General features: G+C 40.9%; 2 protein-coding genes and 1 long non-coding RNA gene across 3 annotated transcripts in view; 2 read left to right on the top strand and 1 right to left on the bottom strand.

The window, feature by feature from the left end:
* Positions 1-467: 467 nt before the first annotated feature.
* The window catches only part of LOC105836654 (myocyte-specific enhancer factor 2), a 78,837-nt gene continuing 62,478 nt past the window's right edge, over positions 468-16,826 (top strand). Inside the window, exon 1 of the mRNA XM_012680833.3 lies at positions 468-1,066. The gene's annotated coding sequence lies outside the window, so the exon portion shown is untranslated. The remainder of the gene's footprint in view (positions 1,067-16,826) is intronic.
* LOC114255164 lies at positions 2,886-12,391 on the bottom strand. Its single transcript, XR_003626446.2, has 2 exons — positions 11,585-12,391; positions 2,886-9,884 (listed from the first exon to the last, which is right to left on the bottom strand). It is a non-coding gene; the product is annotated as an uncharacterized LOC114255164 (long non-coding RNA).
* On the top strand, positions 14,737-16,097 carry LOC118644898. The gene is made up of 2 exons (XM_036284687.1): positions 14,737-15,268; positions 15,396-16,097. Exons 1-2 carry the CDS (start codon positions 14,993-14,995, stop codon positions 15,570-15,572), a joined length of 453 nt encoding a protein of 150 aa, XP_036140580.1. The 5' UTR covers positions 14,737-14,992; the 3' UTR covers positions 15,573-16,097.

Below are 16,826 nucleotides of genomic sequence, written 5' to 3'. Positions count from 1 at the left end.
AGCAAATATACATTAAAATTGTAAGAGATAGAAAAAATATTTTAAATTAAAGTGATCTTATGAATACTCTTTAATATCGTTTTGCAAAGAGATCTTAAGTAACTAATATATATAAAAATACGTGTCTCTTATTTTCGTCTACGTTTCAATCCAAAGTTTTATTAAAATCGGCGGGCAACACTTGATTGCTTGTCTTATTGTAAGCCAAGTCAAAAGTTATTAATTTTTTAATTCTATTATTTAACCTGACAGCTGACTCGAGCGGGAAGTTCCGGTGAAACGCGAGATCGCCGCGGGACGCGCGTTTCGTGTTATCGCGCGTCGCGCAACGGAAACCCGCGAGTGGCGCGCGCGTCGTGTGGGATCTTCGCGGCGTGGCGATTGGCCGGCCTGCGGCTCAATGTCACGCGGGCTTCAAGGTAAACTATCGGTGACGTCAGTGTACGTCACTTAACAAGTGGGAGTGGATGGATAGATGTCGGCAGTAGCGGTGGTGCTCGCGAATCGCGCTCGGTATTTGTTGAAGCCCGTGCCGCCGCTCCGACGCGATAATGCCGCGCGTTTCTTAGCGATATGTAGTGCTGTGTGCGGTAGCAACAGTGGCGTCGACCGACTCGTCGCACGTGTTTCGCCCTGCGTGGAAAATCACCGAAATACGTTCGCGCATGCCCGACCGCCGATGACGTCACGAAAATTGTGCTTTTGATCAAGCGAGCACTCTCTCTTTCGGTGTGTGTGTGTGCGCGTGTGTGCGTGTGTGTGCGTGCATCTTTTTCTTTCTCTCTCTCTCTCTCTCTCTCTCTTTACCTCACTCTTCACGCCTGGTACTCCTCCGTCTGTCTCTATCTCCGTCTTCGTCTCTCCCTTCTGCGTTTTGCCCCGCCGCTCTTTCTCCTTCCATACATCTCTCTCTCGCTCCCCCCCTCTGCTCCCTCTTTTCCCTCTCTTTCCTTTTTTTTTACTGGACGCACAATAATGTTGCTGTGCAAAATCAAATAATCACCGGGGCACGCGCACACGACGGGGGAAATCCGTGTGGGAGCGGCTGGACCGCCGACGGAAAACCGTGAGTACCAAGTCGTTTTCTTTTTTGCCTGTTTACTTTTTTAAAAGTTATCCGTCACAGAGTAATAGTCTGTCGGACATGGCCTTCGCTTAAGCGTGTAGACCGCGCGCGAGCGATTGCACACATACGCATACGCACACACGCGCGCGCGCGCACACGCACGCACGCATGCACGCACGATGTGTCGCGCGCCCACCCGCACACGTTCCCGCGTGCACGCATACGCATGCATACGCACGTCACGTCTCGATCACGGATTTCGGTGGAAATTTGCGAAACGGAGCGCGCGAAAAAACAGAGAGAGAGGGAGAGAGAGAGAGAGAAAAAAGTAATCTTCAACCCTCTCGAAGGTCGCGCGACAAACACGCGCCGAGATGTTTCGTTGCGCGAGATTTATTGATTCTCCTCGCAATAACTCCGGATCGATGCTCAGTGGAGAGAGAGAGAGAGAGAGAGAGAGAGAGAGAGAGAGAGAGAGAGAGAGAGAGAGGAGAGAGAGAGAGAGAGAGAGAGGAGAGGAGAGAGAGAGAGAGAGGGGGGGGGGGTGATAGATAGATAGAGAGGGAGAGAGAGAAAGAGAGATGACGGCGTTCTCGCGATCTCGCGATCGTCGCACGACCGAGAAACCGGTAGATCCGGCGTTTTAACGGGCGGCGGGGAAGAGAGGGGAACGCCGGTAGATCCCGCGGCAACAAAGTTGCCAGACCGGAGGATTTTCCCCCGAATTGCAGTTTTTTTTATCCTTTGGGAGGCCAAAAAGTTCAGGGGAATTTTTTCAGGGAGGGGAAAATAGTAGAGATCCACAGTATTTTTACTCTCCCGAAAGGGGATGCCCCGTGGTAAAAAACCAAATTTGGTGGAGGATCCCCCAAATCCCCGGCGATTCGCCGCCCGAGGGGGAGAAACTGAAACTGACGTTGGCATGCAACTGCGCTCGGGACGCCGGCGGGGGTAGGAGGGGGGAGGGGGAGAGATGACAGCATCGGCAGGCAATCCGGATGCCTTGCGGTTGTCAGGGGAACCCGGGGACTCGAACCAGCTGATGCTCCTCTGCAATATGGAGTTCTGACGCCAACCACGGGGGATTTGCTCCTCGACCGACGACGACTTGCCGGTCGTTTCACGAAATGTTAGCGCACGGAGGAGAGGAACCACGCCTTCGTTGGCACTTGGAGAGCCATCACCGTTTATTATCTCGTCGTTACACGAGATGATTTATCGCCGACCGATCATCATCGGCCGATTCTCGTGCGCTACACGAGTCTCTTTTTTTTCTTCCTCCCCCCCCCCCCTCGCCGCCACAACTGCACGACGATTTAACATAAGAGATCATTAATAATGTATGCATGGAAAAAAATGTGGCGCGCGCGCGCGTGTAAGCGTATGCGTGCGTGCGTGTGCACGTTGCGTACGTGCGTGCGTGCGATTCCTTACGATTTCTTAATAAATATTTATCCGTTTGGTTTAGACGAAACGACGTATATCGGGTCTGCGGCGTATTTTTTCATGCGACGGAGGCAATAACAATTACGTGTAGTAGTCGCAAGTACCGGCCGTTAATTTTGCGCGCGTGTGTTTCTTTTTCTCGTTTCTCCTCCTTTCCTTCTTTTTACGGCGGACTTGTCTCTCCTCGGATGATAAACGTATGTACCATGCGTACGTGTGCGACAGCGAATTCCGACTCGCATCGTCGCGAAATAATTAAATCGACTATTGATTCGCGGTGATTGGAAGAAAGACGCGTATTAAATGTTTACGTTAAGCGTATTGGACGCATTTGACGGAGCGTGGAGAGAGAGGAAGATGTGTTTTTTTTTCGTTTTTTTTTTTCGACAATTTAATTATATCGTAAATTCGCTGGTGTTTTAAGGTGATAAAGCCGCAGCAACGTTGTGATATCGAACCTCTATCATAGTATCATGTGGTTGTTATTAAATATTATAAAACACAACGTGTGTTGCCTTGCAACCGCTCCGTTTCGTACCGCCATCTGTAGCCCGCCCTCGCAAAATCACGACCGATAATGCAGAAATCTGTGCGCGAATGCAGCCGCAATATTATTCTCGATGCCCATCGTCGACCTCGTTGCAACGTGCTCTTTTGATACTCGTGTAGAGCGCGTGATTAGATGAGATATATTTCTTATGGAAATTATTAGCATCACGAAACTCTAGTACGTGTGTTAACTTCAGAGATGTTAAATATATTTTGAAGTGAAAGGCAAATATGCCGAGGAGATAAGCAAAATAATGTATAAACATCTGGAAACACTAATTATTTTATTAATGAGAGATTGGTTTTTTATTTATACAGATTATATTTTTATTTGGGATAAAATCATACAATACCTGAATAGTTGCTAATGCAATGTTATACTACTCTTCTAACAAAAGATTTCTTAAGAGATTTGTTGAAAGATGCTTAACGGATGTTGGAGGAGAAAATGTCTGTTTTTCACTTTGCTCGTCAAAACTGTTTACAATAATTTGATGATATTTAAGTTAGGCAGTATTTGGTTTGTTTTGAGGAACAAAGGACAATCTTGAAAAATAATGGTCGGATTTCGAAGCAAAGTCGTTTCTCTAATATTACTTATATAATTGAAAGGTGTTTTCCTCTAAAAGAATAATAAAACATTCCATTGTTAGTGATTGTTATTGTGTGTGATCTTATTCCAAACAGATATAATCTGTATTAAAGATAAAAATAATGGATCAATCTTTTATTAATAAGAAGATTAGTACATTTCCTGGGTGTTTACATTTTTTTGTCCATCCTCCATATGTATATATGCTTACAACTTAAAATTATTATTACAATTATTGTGTAGTATACAAAAATCATAAATACGTTACAAAATAAACGAAGTACGTTTATGCTAGAAAAAGAATAGCATTTTTTATTAGTCTATCATCGCTAGATTGTTTTGCATGTACATGTGTGTTGTTGTGTGAGTGTATGCCGTTTTATCAGAAAAAACAAGAGAAACGGGTCACAATGAAACATTTATAATCAGATATATATATATAATCAGATTCACGTTTTGAAATCTTAATCTTTTAATCACGTTTCTCTCGGATTAATTAAAAGAATATGGAACTGGGTTGAAAAGACTTAGCCTTAAAAATTGATTGCTTATATATAATTATTATTTGCTCTTCTACCATTTAATATTATATGAGGCAATTTAGAAAGAGGTTAGGCAGTGATCGAATTCGTTGAGTAAAACGGGGCAATATAATTTTCCGATGGTAGAGTTAATTATCAATTTTATGACATTTTGTTTATTTAATTATTATCTATACAAAGACATTGCCCTAGATATACAGATCTTACTTAGCATCAAATGTTGTGGAAGCACATGTTATTTCTTTCGGTAACGCGAGGGAAATCGCGGTCGAGAAATGATAACGTGAGTAACTACCGATAGTCAGGTGCCAAAGGTGTAATATTAAAGAGATGCAAAAGTCTTTTCTTTCCTTTTTTTTTTTTTAAATCTCAGAACCGCGTTTCTCGCATAATTACACGGACAGACCTCTAATCTTTTCGAAATCTTCGGGTTTGCGTAATCGGTCGACGGACGAATATACATAGGTGAAATTCAATTTTTCCATTTATCCTCCTTACCTCAGTTTCACCGTCGTGATTTATTATTATTAGGACACCTCGTGCGATAGTCGTGTCTTATTAAATTATACGCGCGGAGTTTCGTCTCTGATTTCGTCGCGAAATTGTGGAGTAGCACGTTTAAGGCGGACTTTGCATTATTATTTCGTTTGCATACCGTTTAGTGTTTAGCATTATCGCAAAGAGTTTTCAGTAGAGAGAATGAGAGAGGGAGAAAGAGCGAGCGCTTTTCACGCGCGCTCGCATGTTTCTTCTCCGTCGCCTCCGTCTCTTTTTTTTTTTTCGCCGGAAGGCGCGGAAAAGGCAAGGCACGCGTTCGATCTTTTACGCGTGTTTCGGTAACGTTATCGGATATGCCGGTTTATCGGCCGGTATATCTCGGTCAAGCGTGAGGGGCGGCGGAGGGAGGGAAGAGAGTAAACCTAGACCTACACAACGTGTATAATAATACGTGCCACGCGACAATAAGACGTGGTGGCCCCTCGGGTATGACCTCACGCGGCACAAAGCGCGTCATAATGTGCGTCCCCGAGGTTATGCAAATCCGCGGAACATGTGATGACCTAAACGTTGACTCGCGCCATTCTACTCTTGGGTGGACAAACTCGCCTGCGAATATTATTCGGCGGCCTGCCGTCTCTTTAAGGTGCGCGCACGTGCTGAAATACTGATTGTAACGGGGAGTTCAAGATCTACTCCTGGGTCGATGGGTGGAACGTTCTGTTTACATGGAGCTGCAGGCTCCAAGCAAGCGATAGCATTCTCTCTCTCGTGCTGTATAGTTGCCGTACAAATCGACACGAAATGTCTATGGGAGTTGTTGCAAGAATGATCTCGCACTCTGGCTGCGCTTTGTGAAATCATGGAATATTTCTCTCGGAGCCAATGAGGAATGGTGGCAATAACTCGGTCTTAAGGATGTAACATTATGATATATTAATTGTTATATTTTTTATCACACACTTATTTGAATTGAATTTTCTGGTTGTTACTCGTAAAGGCAAATGCTCCGATTTCAAGTCTTAGCAAATATTTTACATAATAAAAAGAGAATGAAAGAAATAGAGCAACAATTGTTTTTTATATATGCCGCTCGAGAGAAAAAATACTTGCTCCATTCCGTCAATGTAATTTACCTGTCGATGATTTGCATTTTACTTGCGCATTTATATGACAGATTTTTAGATTTTTAGGTAAAATCTCGAGTTTAATCGAAGAATCAATAATCGATAATTGAATTATAACTTTATTTTGGCTATTTACTTGCAAAAAAATGTGTAAGAGAAGATCGATTGTAATTCCATTTATTAGCGGCGAAAAACGCTAACTTTATCCTGATTCAAGTCGGATTAAATGTAAAATCGAAAGGCAAAAAAGGTTTTCGATTGATTGAAAAGTTGGACGAAATTATTTTTTCTAAGATTAATTTTCACTTTAATAAGGTTCTATAATCTGCGATTGCGGAAAGTCGAAACTGAACAATATAATCGTTACGTATAATCGTAAGGATACATCGTAATGTATCAAATTCCTGAGAGAAATGTCACTTAAGGAGACTTAGTACTTTAGAGAGTAATCGTAGTATTACCATCCACTGAAGTACTTAGCACTTGTAAGTATTCGGCGATAAAAGCATGCGACAGCTAAAACGCAAAGTCCATGTTTGATTACATGGCTCTTAAGCGATTTGGCGATATAAGTAGAGACGACGAGAGCGAAGAGTTAATCGATGATATTTATGAAATGATATGTTTACGTACGCATATAGTAAAGTCGTCGTATAAGTATCGCGTTTAATATTCAATTACATTACCTTCGTTTTCGTATGCCATTGATTGATTGTCGCCCGCTGAATTCGTCGTACGTGAATATACCGCGCGGTTTTGCATAAATGTAACGCAATTAAAAAATGTAATGACATAATGACTTTTGAGGGTCATTCGATTATTAGCAACGCAAATTGTGAAAAATGTGCGAATACATAAATATTTTATGAAAAAATGTAAAAATATTTCAGTAGATGTGAAAGCATTTTTTTTACATGAAATATTACACATTTTTAGAAAGTGTATAAATTATGACCCAAGTTGAAAAATATGACAATATAAATACTTGATAAGGATGAAAAATGTCATGTTACTTTTTCGATGAGGACATTTAATTTTATTATTATTGCTTAATATATTTATATTCTTGCTTTTGATCGCGCTTCGTATCGTGGTAATTTTTATTACGGCATCGATCTATCAAAGGCCAGAGCACGATTTACAATCGCGTTAGAAAAATATCTATCGGATCAATCGCGCGAGATTAGAAATTACAGGTTTGTAAATTCTCTGTTGGTTTCTGATATTTTATCTGGCTTTGGTAATCCCGCTATCAATAAACAATATTTGAAGAGCCCGCATCTAATTTTCAATTACGTAAGAAAACGGCTTCCTCTATCGCGCCGTATGATCTTATCAACGTGTTCTAGACTTGTGCACAAATTTGTACATATCTATATCAACGGCGTTAATGTACGCCCTCGCGTAGTCAGAGAAAAACCAGAGTTCTTTTCTCATTCTAATAAGCAAGGAGCGCGCGATAAGAAATATCTACATTATCCCAAGAAGTATTACGTTATTCTAACAGCTTTTTGTCGTAGATTCTCGATATTACACAGTATGACATCAGCGACGTGACTAACGAATTCAGTATCGAACCTGATTTTCGCATACATTACGTATTACATACACAAAGTTTGTGCTAACGCACATGCTATACTTGATAGTATATACATACAATATAATATATAAAAATAAAATATGCATTATAGTTTTTATATACAGGATGTTTTATAGTGTATGGCATAAATTCAAAAGTGAATTGAGGACATAAAATAATTCAAACAGTTAATTACAACTGTAGTTTAATGCTTCAGTTATCGACACATAATTTTGTTAATATTATAATGAGCAAAAAATCCGGGATATTTATAAGTTTTACAATAAAATTTTTAATAAGTAATATAATTGGAAAAATAAAACGTGCCTAACAAATTATAAAATATTAAACTCACTAATAGAAAAATTGAATATCTAGTATTGTTTATTTGTTACAATATTACTAAAATCTGAGTCTTATTAACTGAAATATAGATAATTTTATTAAAATATTGTAATAGACCGAATATTGTAAGTGTATAAATTCTTTGTGTTATTTTTATATCCCGACTCTATTTTTAAAGTTACACCCACACGTCATGTGTGAAATTCGTTTTATATATAATTGTAAAGATACACGTATACAATTCATAATACAACATATACATGCATAATTGTAAATGTGTTCGTGAAATAATGCGGTATGTCTAAAGAGAAAAATATGTTTATTCCTTTTTTTTTTCTGCTCCGATTCCCGGTTCGGCGGGATTACAAATGGAGGAGCAGGGGAGAAATCGAGTCGCGTACTTTGTCAACGGCGCGAGATATCGATCAGCTGACGCACGCTGTTTACCTGTTTACCGAGTAACACGCAAAATACAATATCAATTAGTATACACAGAAGATACCGCCGGGAACTTACCTCTACCCGGGACATAAATGTCTCTCATATACACGTCGACTGCTTCACAGCGGCGCGTTACGCAAGGTACACGACGAGATTATAGTCGGATGACTATTACCCGCAAAACGGATACGACGTGCCGCAACGGATTATAACACGGAAGACACAACTTCGCGGACGTGTCCGGTGATGCATCATTCTTTTTACACTCGACTTTGCGTTAAACGCGTCTACGTGGAGATGCAAAAAAAGTTTTAAAGGTTTAAGAAAAGCACGGCATCCCGATCGATCGGCTAAAGCTTTGCAAATGGATTTCGGGAAACGCGTTAAAAGCAACGAGATTGTTTTTTTTTTACTCTTATTTATTTATCTTTTTGATAAAATATTCGTTACAAAATCTTTCGCAGGATGAGAGTCGGGACATATATTTACTTTTGACAAGTAACTCGTTATCGTTACGCGTTATTCATTGAGAAAAAGTTACTTAACTCGTTACATAACGAGTCAAAGCAATGACTTATAATAAATTAAGTCGTTACGCAACGAGTAAAGTAACAAGTTACCTTTTCTTAATGAATAACGCCTAATGGATAACGAGTGTTACTTGTTGAAAGTGACTATCTCAACCGTGGCCTTACCATCGATCGTTATGACAAATTGTAAACGTCATGACTAAATCGTTATTATAAAAAAGTAACGGCAACGGTGGTTACTTTCGTTAGCGTGTTTGTCTCGAGACAAGTTAGTCTAATCGAATTACAAAGGATCGGATTCGTGTTGCGAATCGCGGGGGGGGAATTGCCCTTCATAATTCTTTCCCGACTGGCTCGGGACGATTGTCGGGAGGCGCACTTAAAAGTCGCACTTAATCGCATTCGGGCGCCTATTCATATCGAACGGCGATCGAAAACCCGCCCGCTAATATTCGCCTTGCGCGTACGCTATATTAAAACGACCCCGTTTAGCGTCTGTATCATTTATGCTTTAATTCTTTAGCGCGGCCGCGCTATAAAGCGGTGCGGTTAGACGGCGGCGCGCGCGGCAAAATTCACGACGGAATTATCCGCGGACATTTTGGGAAATCGCACCGCACGTATGTATATTTCACGGGGACCTGATTTCTAGACGCGCGGATATCTTTCTCGCCGCGCCCGAAAAAGCTCGCGGGTTCATAAAAATTTCACGAAGGAAGAAACTCTGCTGTGTGCACGTCGCGCGGTCGCTGATCGATCTGCGCCGCCATCGACGACAACGACGACGACGACGACGACGATGTCGATGGTGATGGCGACGGTGACAACGAAGAGTGGTTCCACCGTTCATTTTCCCGCGGGTATCGGACCCAATTTTGTTTACGTCGGGTGTTTTAAGAGCGTTATTACGTGAGTATGCCGCGTGCGTGTGTCATGTGTTACAAATGATTGGATCTGAAGGGAAATAATTCTTATCGCGCATCAAATAAGCCGTCGATTTGTGTACGAGACTCGCGGCGTTGCTTTGGTTACTTTGATTGGCGCAAAATCTTCCGCGGCGAGATCCGAGCAGTATAGGTAGCAGCAGCAGCAGCAGCAGCAGCAGCAACGAGCGAGCTAACGTTTCTGCGGGGCTGAACTTTGCTCGAATTTCAAAAATACGCTTTCACCTAAAATCGATACTACAGCAGTGCGAAAATATTATTTTATCATGTCGACATTTTTACGGTTAATTTGCAAGCTTATATAAGATTTTTTTTTATTTATAAATTACAAGGATCGCTCCGAAACACGGAGAATTTTTTAAATATCTCGTGTAAAATGTATTTGAAAATCTGTGTGAAGCACGTATTATTGTTAAAAATGTAAAGATATTTTTTTTATCATCATAACGTACTTCTGCAGCATTGCATCAGGCAGTACACTAATAATGGAAACTGTAGGAAAGCTACGTACTACATGTTTGTTAATGCAAAAAAGTTGTGAGTTGTGTAGATTAAATATATTGCGTGGTAATTAATGAATATACAAGTATAGTAAATTTGAATTGTTCCTTTTCTGATTTGTTTCTGTATACTGTATAAAACCGCTAAACAAAACAAAACTACATCCCGACACTTTTAATAATAGCGACGCTATTATAAGAATTTTAATAAACATTATTTGTAATAGAAATTATTTTTCTAGCGATAAAGCGCTTCTCGGCTATTATAATAATAATGAATAATTAAAAGTACAGTGGATGTGATTTAGACAAGACGAAGCGTTGACTTATTTGATCCAGGTACTCTAAAATTCTGACGCGCACTTCAATAATTCAGTTCGCTCGTATTTTTAGAAGCAAGATAGAAGTCCGCGATGGAATATATGAGATAAGTGTATTAGAGGAAAATTTGATAGAAATTATACTAATTTTGGCCACTCGTAACATATTTTATGGAAATAAAACCGCAAGATATACTTTTTTTTTGTTTTATTTTTAATTGCAGCACAAAAGAGCTTGGTACGAATAAATGATCCATAAAAGGTCCGGTAGATAATTTTATTTTATCGTACACAAATATGCATCTAAGATTTTTTAAGTAAAATTAGAAATTTTTAGAATCGTATACGCGTTATCTTTTATTTATCTGTCTAATTTATAGTTTGGCAGATCTTAATCTTTATTGTTATTGAAATATATGTGATTAATATTAGGAATTAAAATTTATGTACTGATGTTCGTTTAAATACTTGGTAATTTTTCTGAATTAAATAATATATTTGTTTACTTAAAAAACTATTTAAAAACCACTTTGGGATAATTTGTAATTTATATAAACAAAAAATTATAGCCAATAATAATTAATGTAATATTATTTTATTCTTAATGATAATTTTTATTAAATATTAATATTTTTGCGCAAATTTCACATTAATTTGAGAAGAGTAAAATTTAGCAAATTTATTTATTAATAATTATTTTACGATAGCATTAAAATTATTGAATTTTGGTACGTGTTAATACATTATGAAAATTCTCTTAATTTAAATAGATGTCATAATAATGTTTCTTGCTCGACAATAATTAACAGAGTGTCTAAGTATATCACACATAAAATCACATAATTAAGAAGGAAGTTTCTTCGTGTAAAATGCGCGCTTACTCGTAAAAGTTATCTCTAGTAATTTCCATCTGTACGATATTATTATGTGCTAAAAATTTTTATTCTCCGACTAAAAATAGTCGTGAACTTTTCCAATAATTTATATAATGAAGACAAATTCGCCATTTATCAGACGTAATAAATAAAATTCCATTTCAAAGGGCTAATTAAGGGTCAGAGGTCGCGGGCGGGAATCGAGGAGCGTAACTGTTGCGTAAGATTACCGTCCCATGTCGCTAAGGGTCGCCGAAGGAGCTCTTGATAGCAGCAGTCTGACGCGATTAACCATGCTCGTTACTATTTCTATTATACTTATACTCTCTTTCGGCGGGCGCCCTTCGGCGTTGATCGCCGCGCGCGCCTTTGGTGACCTTGAGGGCGCGCGTCGGGTCAGGACTGACGTAAATCTTCGGCGTGTGCTGGCGCAAACCCCCGGGTGCATTCTTCCGCCCACCCCCGTGAACGGTGTGCACGTGTCATCGCGTCGCAAGAGGAGTAAATTGCGATGTCCGCGCGTATCGTTCGTTACGAAGGGAAGAGAGACAGAGAGAGAGAGAGAGAGAGAGAGAGAGAGAGAGAGAGAGGGAGGCAGAGAGCGAGATAGAGCGTCAAATGACGCAAGTCCATCGGTTCTCGTGCGCAATTGCGGGCAAGACGCCCGTACGTTCTTTCGCTCTTGCGTTTGTTATTTTGTTCGTTCATTCGTTCGTTTGTCCGTCCGTCCGTCCGTTCGTTCGTTTCTCCGTTCGTCCGTTGGACCGTCCGTTCGTTCGTCCATCCGTCCATCTATCCATCATCCGTCCGTTTGTCCGTCCGTCCGTCCGTCCGTCCGCCCGTTCATCCATCCATCCGTCCGTCCGTCCGGCCGACCGGCCCCTTTTTTTCGCTCCTTCACGCGTGTGAAACGCGCAGAGCGAGCGACGCTATAAGGGCGCCGCTCACCCGGCAGGAGTTACCACCGTTGCACCTTGCCGATGTTCATCGCCGTGCTTGCATCGGTCACCGATGCAAAGGGAACATTATCGAATGACGTAAGTCGATGCGGTGCGCTCGAGCAAGAGGAAGGTGCAGCCTCTCTTTGCCCCTCGCTCTCTCTCTCTCTCTTGCTCGCTCTCTCTCTCTCTTTCTCTCTCTCCCTTTGCTGGCTTTACCCTTTGTCACGTGTGGCTCGCACGTGTACGCGGCGATCCCTGCGCATCTCCGGCCGACGCGTCCCGCCTCGTTTCCCGACCGATATTGCGACTTTCAAACATACGTGCATCGCAGTCCCGACTACGGTCGCACGACGAACGCGGGACGCGTGAAAATGGCAAGACGCATCCCCTCGCTTCGCCTTGCGACGCCAAGCACCAAGATCTTCTTTAATCGTCAACTCGAAGAGAGGGAAAGAAAGAGAGAAAGAGAGAAGGGAGGAAGGAAATAGAAATTTGAAACTTTATCGCGGATGTTACAAGGAATATGTAATTGCGAATATATTATTACGTAGTTACATTATATAATATAAATACATAATAAAGATGGGAGATGTCCAACTGGTCGTTCTAATTTTAATGACAGATCCGGTGCCGATTACGGAGGCTACGATTTCTCATCAGCGTACCTTGGGTACGCTTTATAAAATATATATGGGATTTTATAAGCACTCTTTAATATAAATTTATAATATATAAAGAAGACGATGTATAATTTAGTCAATCTCGTTAGAGCGAGAATAGATGGTGATGATCAAGTATTCTAGATATTTCCTTTTTTGCACGTTCGAAGCTAGCTTTATTAAGTGTTTTTTTTTTTTATCAGTGGGATAAAAACAGTATAACAGTAATAATGCTAGATTAAAAATTAGAAGATAGTAATTCTAAAATAAAAATTTTCTTATACGTAACATTTAGCTAAAGATGGACGAGTATAAATTGAGATACCTGGACGCTCTAAAATGGGCCATTGTATTGTATCTTTCTAACTTTATATTTTTTTAAATATATTATTAAAATGAAAACAGATTGCTCGTACAGTATTAACGGTATTGAAAAAAAAAATCTACTTTGGGGAACAAAATTTTTAATTGCATTTTCGTAAAACGTTTGATCTTATATTTTGTTATTAATTACTATTTAGAACACTGAAGTTTTACCTTGACACTAGATTTAATCTTATAGGGGAGATAAAGAGTGAGAGAGAGAGAGAGAGAGAGAAAATTGCGATCGATATAAGTTGGCTTGCAAGTTTATGGATCGTAAAATTTAAACGATCGATATATACATATCGGCACGGCATTACGAACATGCGAGCTGTCTGCATCCAGCTTGAAGAAGTGTCGATTTACACGAATGGTCGTGCCACCAGGAGAAATCAGGAAAAAGGACGAAGGATCTGCCGCTGCCGCTGCGGTCCGAAAAGTGATAGGACAATCAAGGGGGTTAGTTTCGGCGAGGGAAAAAAAAATCTATTCCGACCAGTTTTCGTTTTGATCCCCGTCTCATTGATTCGTCCGTTGCGATTTTGAAATTATTCAAGAAATATCCCTTCGCGACGAATCACCTCGTATTATAATGATTTATTAAACCGCAGCCTCATTTAAAATCGAACACCGAGGATGCTGTCTATTTATGCCTCCCCCTCCCTAAGTTTAATTTACGGAGACCTTTAAAGTTTAATTGCTTGTAACTTGACTACCATCAATGTCTCTTCGAGCGAGCGACATTCTTGTTGATCTGACTTGCAGGGTTTGTGATTTCCGATAATTGGTAGCGGTTGCCGGACACAGCTCGCGGATTAGCGGCAAGCGCGTGTTTCATTTTAAACATTGCGTTTATGCACGTTTTATAAAAGATAATACGAGGCTTCGTTGTTCCACCTCGTCCGACGGATTGAATTTTTTTATTTTTACGCGGACGATCTTCATTCTCAAATCCCCAGACGCGAAATACGTTCTTTTCCGTCGAGAGCGAATGAGTATGATATTTCCAATATCTGATTGAATGAGATTATATACATCCGTGACAAGTTCCCGAAATGGTGAATCCCTCCTTTCTCCCCACGTGCGATTCGCATGTGTCAATGGCTGCGTTCAGCTGAAAAAGCGCAGCTTTGCAACTGTCGCAAGATACTTCAGTACGATTGATTTTTACCCTCAGTCTTCCTTTTGCAGATTTTAAAACGTATAAATCGGTCATATAAAAGAATTTGACGACGGCCGCAATGTGCCTTTTCCGCCGAACGTGATCAATGTATCTTGCGAGCCGGCCGCAGAATATCCGATTCCGTCGCCCGGTTCGGTGCCGGTCATCCCAAAAACGCGGGACGTGTTCGGCGGAAGGAAGCACGTCGAAAACACCATTCGCGCCCGGGAGGGGGGAATTACAGGGTGATCTGGGTTAAAGCGAGGAGGGTCGGAGGGGGGTAGGAGGTACTTGAAAGTGGAAAAAGCGAAGAGCGCTCTCTCGCACGTGGCCGATAGGACCACGTGGGCTTTTCGCCTGCGTCACCGACCTACCGGCCGACCGAACAAACAAGCGAACGAACGAACGAACGAACGAACAAACCGACCGACCAACCGACCGACCGACACCCCGTCGCGCGTATTGATTGAGGGTGGCCATGGTCGTTTCCATGGCGACGTTTCTTTTACCTGTATGCCGCGCGCATGCATGATACACCTTTCCGGCCGTGTAATGCCGCCGCCGCCGCCGCCGCCGTCGTCGTCGCGTAGGTGCGCGAGGTGTACCTGCGGCAGGCAGGAGGATGGGGCGGTATCCGCTCCATCCCTCCTCGACCTGACCCTCGACCCCCCCCCCCCCCTTCCTTCTTGCCTTTCTTCGCTACTGTGTGGCGGTTTACGTATGGCAGAGGAAACGGAACGCGCTCGATATCGAGATAAGAGGTATACGAAGATCCTCGCGGACGCAAACGTATGTATGTACGTCTCGATTTTCTTCGAATTCTATTGAATAATAGAAGCCGTGTGTTTTTTTTCCTTCTTTTTCTTTTTTACGACACAAGTGGGAAAAGATGTTTGAGTTTTGCGTCCCTTTTCAGAACTTCGCTTTTGACGATGACGCGTCACTCGAGGCGTCGGATAGAAAAACGCAGGTATCGCTGCGCTACACGCGAAATAGAATTTCACCCTTTATTTCCGCCCCGCAGCAGGAAGGAATGGAAAGTGGCGAAGTAAGCGACACGCGAGCCACGAAAAACATTGTTGTCGCGAGTTAAGTTATTATTGTAATCGAGCCCGCTTCTTTAACGGTAATCTAACCCGCCCGAGATAATCGGAGTAGTTTGAATTTAAAGAACCCGGGTGTATCATTATATATCGTTTCGTACCCTTTGATTACTTATTTCTCATTTTTAAGTCGCAGCAAATGCGGTTCAAACTACTCACACGAGTATACTCGTTGTTACGTTATCTTTAGAATCTGGAGCGCGCCGAATTGGATTTGTTATTTCGCTTGGCGATCCTCGGGAGCGTTGATTCTTCAGAGAAATTTATTTTATATCGCGCGTCCATACCTCACAAAATATTTTATGTGTAATGAAACAATAATATGTATAATTATATACAATTATGTACGTACATGTAGCGAATTATCTCTGTTGTTCTTCAATAGAGTCGATACGTTCGTATATACAGAGTGAACAGTATTGGACTGGTAAAATATCTCTAAATATTTTTAGAACAAAAAATGTATATGAAATTTGTGGATAATCTGGAGAGGAATAAATAATGATAGAATTAAATTTCGAAAGGTATAAATTTTTTACATTTTTTTTATAATACGACTTAATATTCTACGAGATATTTTTTTGTATATTTTGTCTTGCATATTTCGACACAAAATATAAAATGTATTGAAAACCTTCGATTTGCCGATAACTTTACCTCAACATTTTTGCATGCAGAATAATTAGAGAAATCATATTGTGTAAAAAAATATATAATTTTAATCTTGTTTTCATTTTCGCGATCCGACACGTTTTGCTTACTCTGTATAAACGTAAATTACTGTAATCTGCGAATAAAGGCTATAATCGCGAACAATTGCCTGAAATAATAAAAAGTATGATAATCAAAATGGTAGAAGATAACGATGATTTGTAACGTTTCATTATGCGAGATAACGTCGTGCGCGCAACGAGTGACGCAACGTAATTAGACAATTTTTCGCTAAGTTTACATGCGCGACGCGGAGATGCGCTGACGATCGAATTAAAAAGAATCACGCGTTACTTCTGACGCCGCAGGCTTTCGTCGATTTTTCCTTAAATCGCCAAACCGACGATAATCCGAAGTATTATCCGAGTGTTGGGTTATCTTTGTCCGCCCTCTCTTTCGTTGTCATCGACGTAGAGAGAAGCCTGATTATGCCAATACCTCATACTTGGTAAACGCAGTCGTGTTTTTTAACAAGAGGAAGCTCGAAATTATGAATTATATCGTGCTCTTTCCGACGTTTTTCATCTCGTGAA

Source organism: Monomorium pharaonis, chromosome 3 (assembly GCF_013373865.1).
Source record: "Monomorium pharaonis isolate MP-MQ-018 chromosome 3, ASM1337386v2, whole genome shotgun sequence".
Lineage (NCBI taxonomy): Eukaryota > Metazoa > Arthropoda > Insecta > Hymenoptera > Formicidae > Monomorium > Monomorium pharaonis.
The sequence above is the reverse complement of the archived record's forward strand: the minus strand, read 5'-3'. Positions and strand labels throughout refer to the sequence as shown.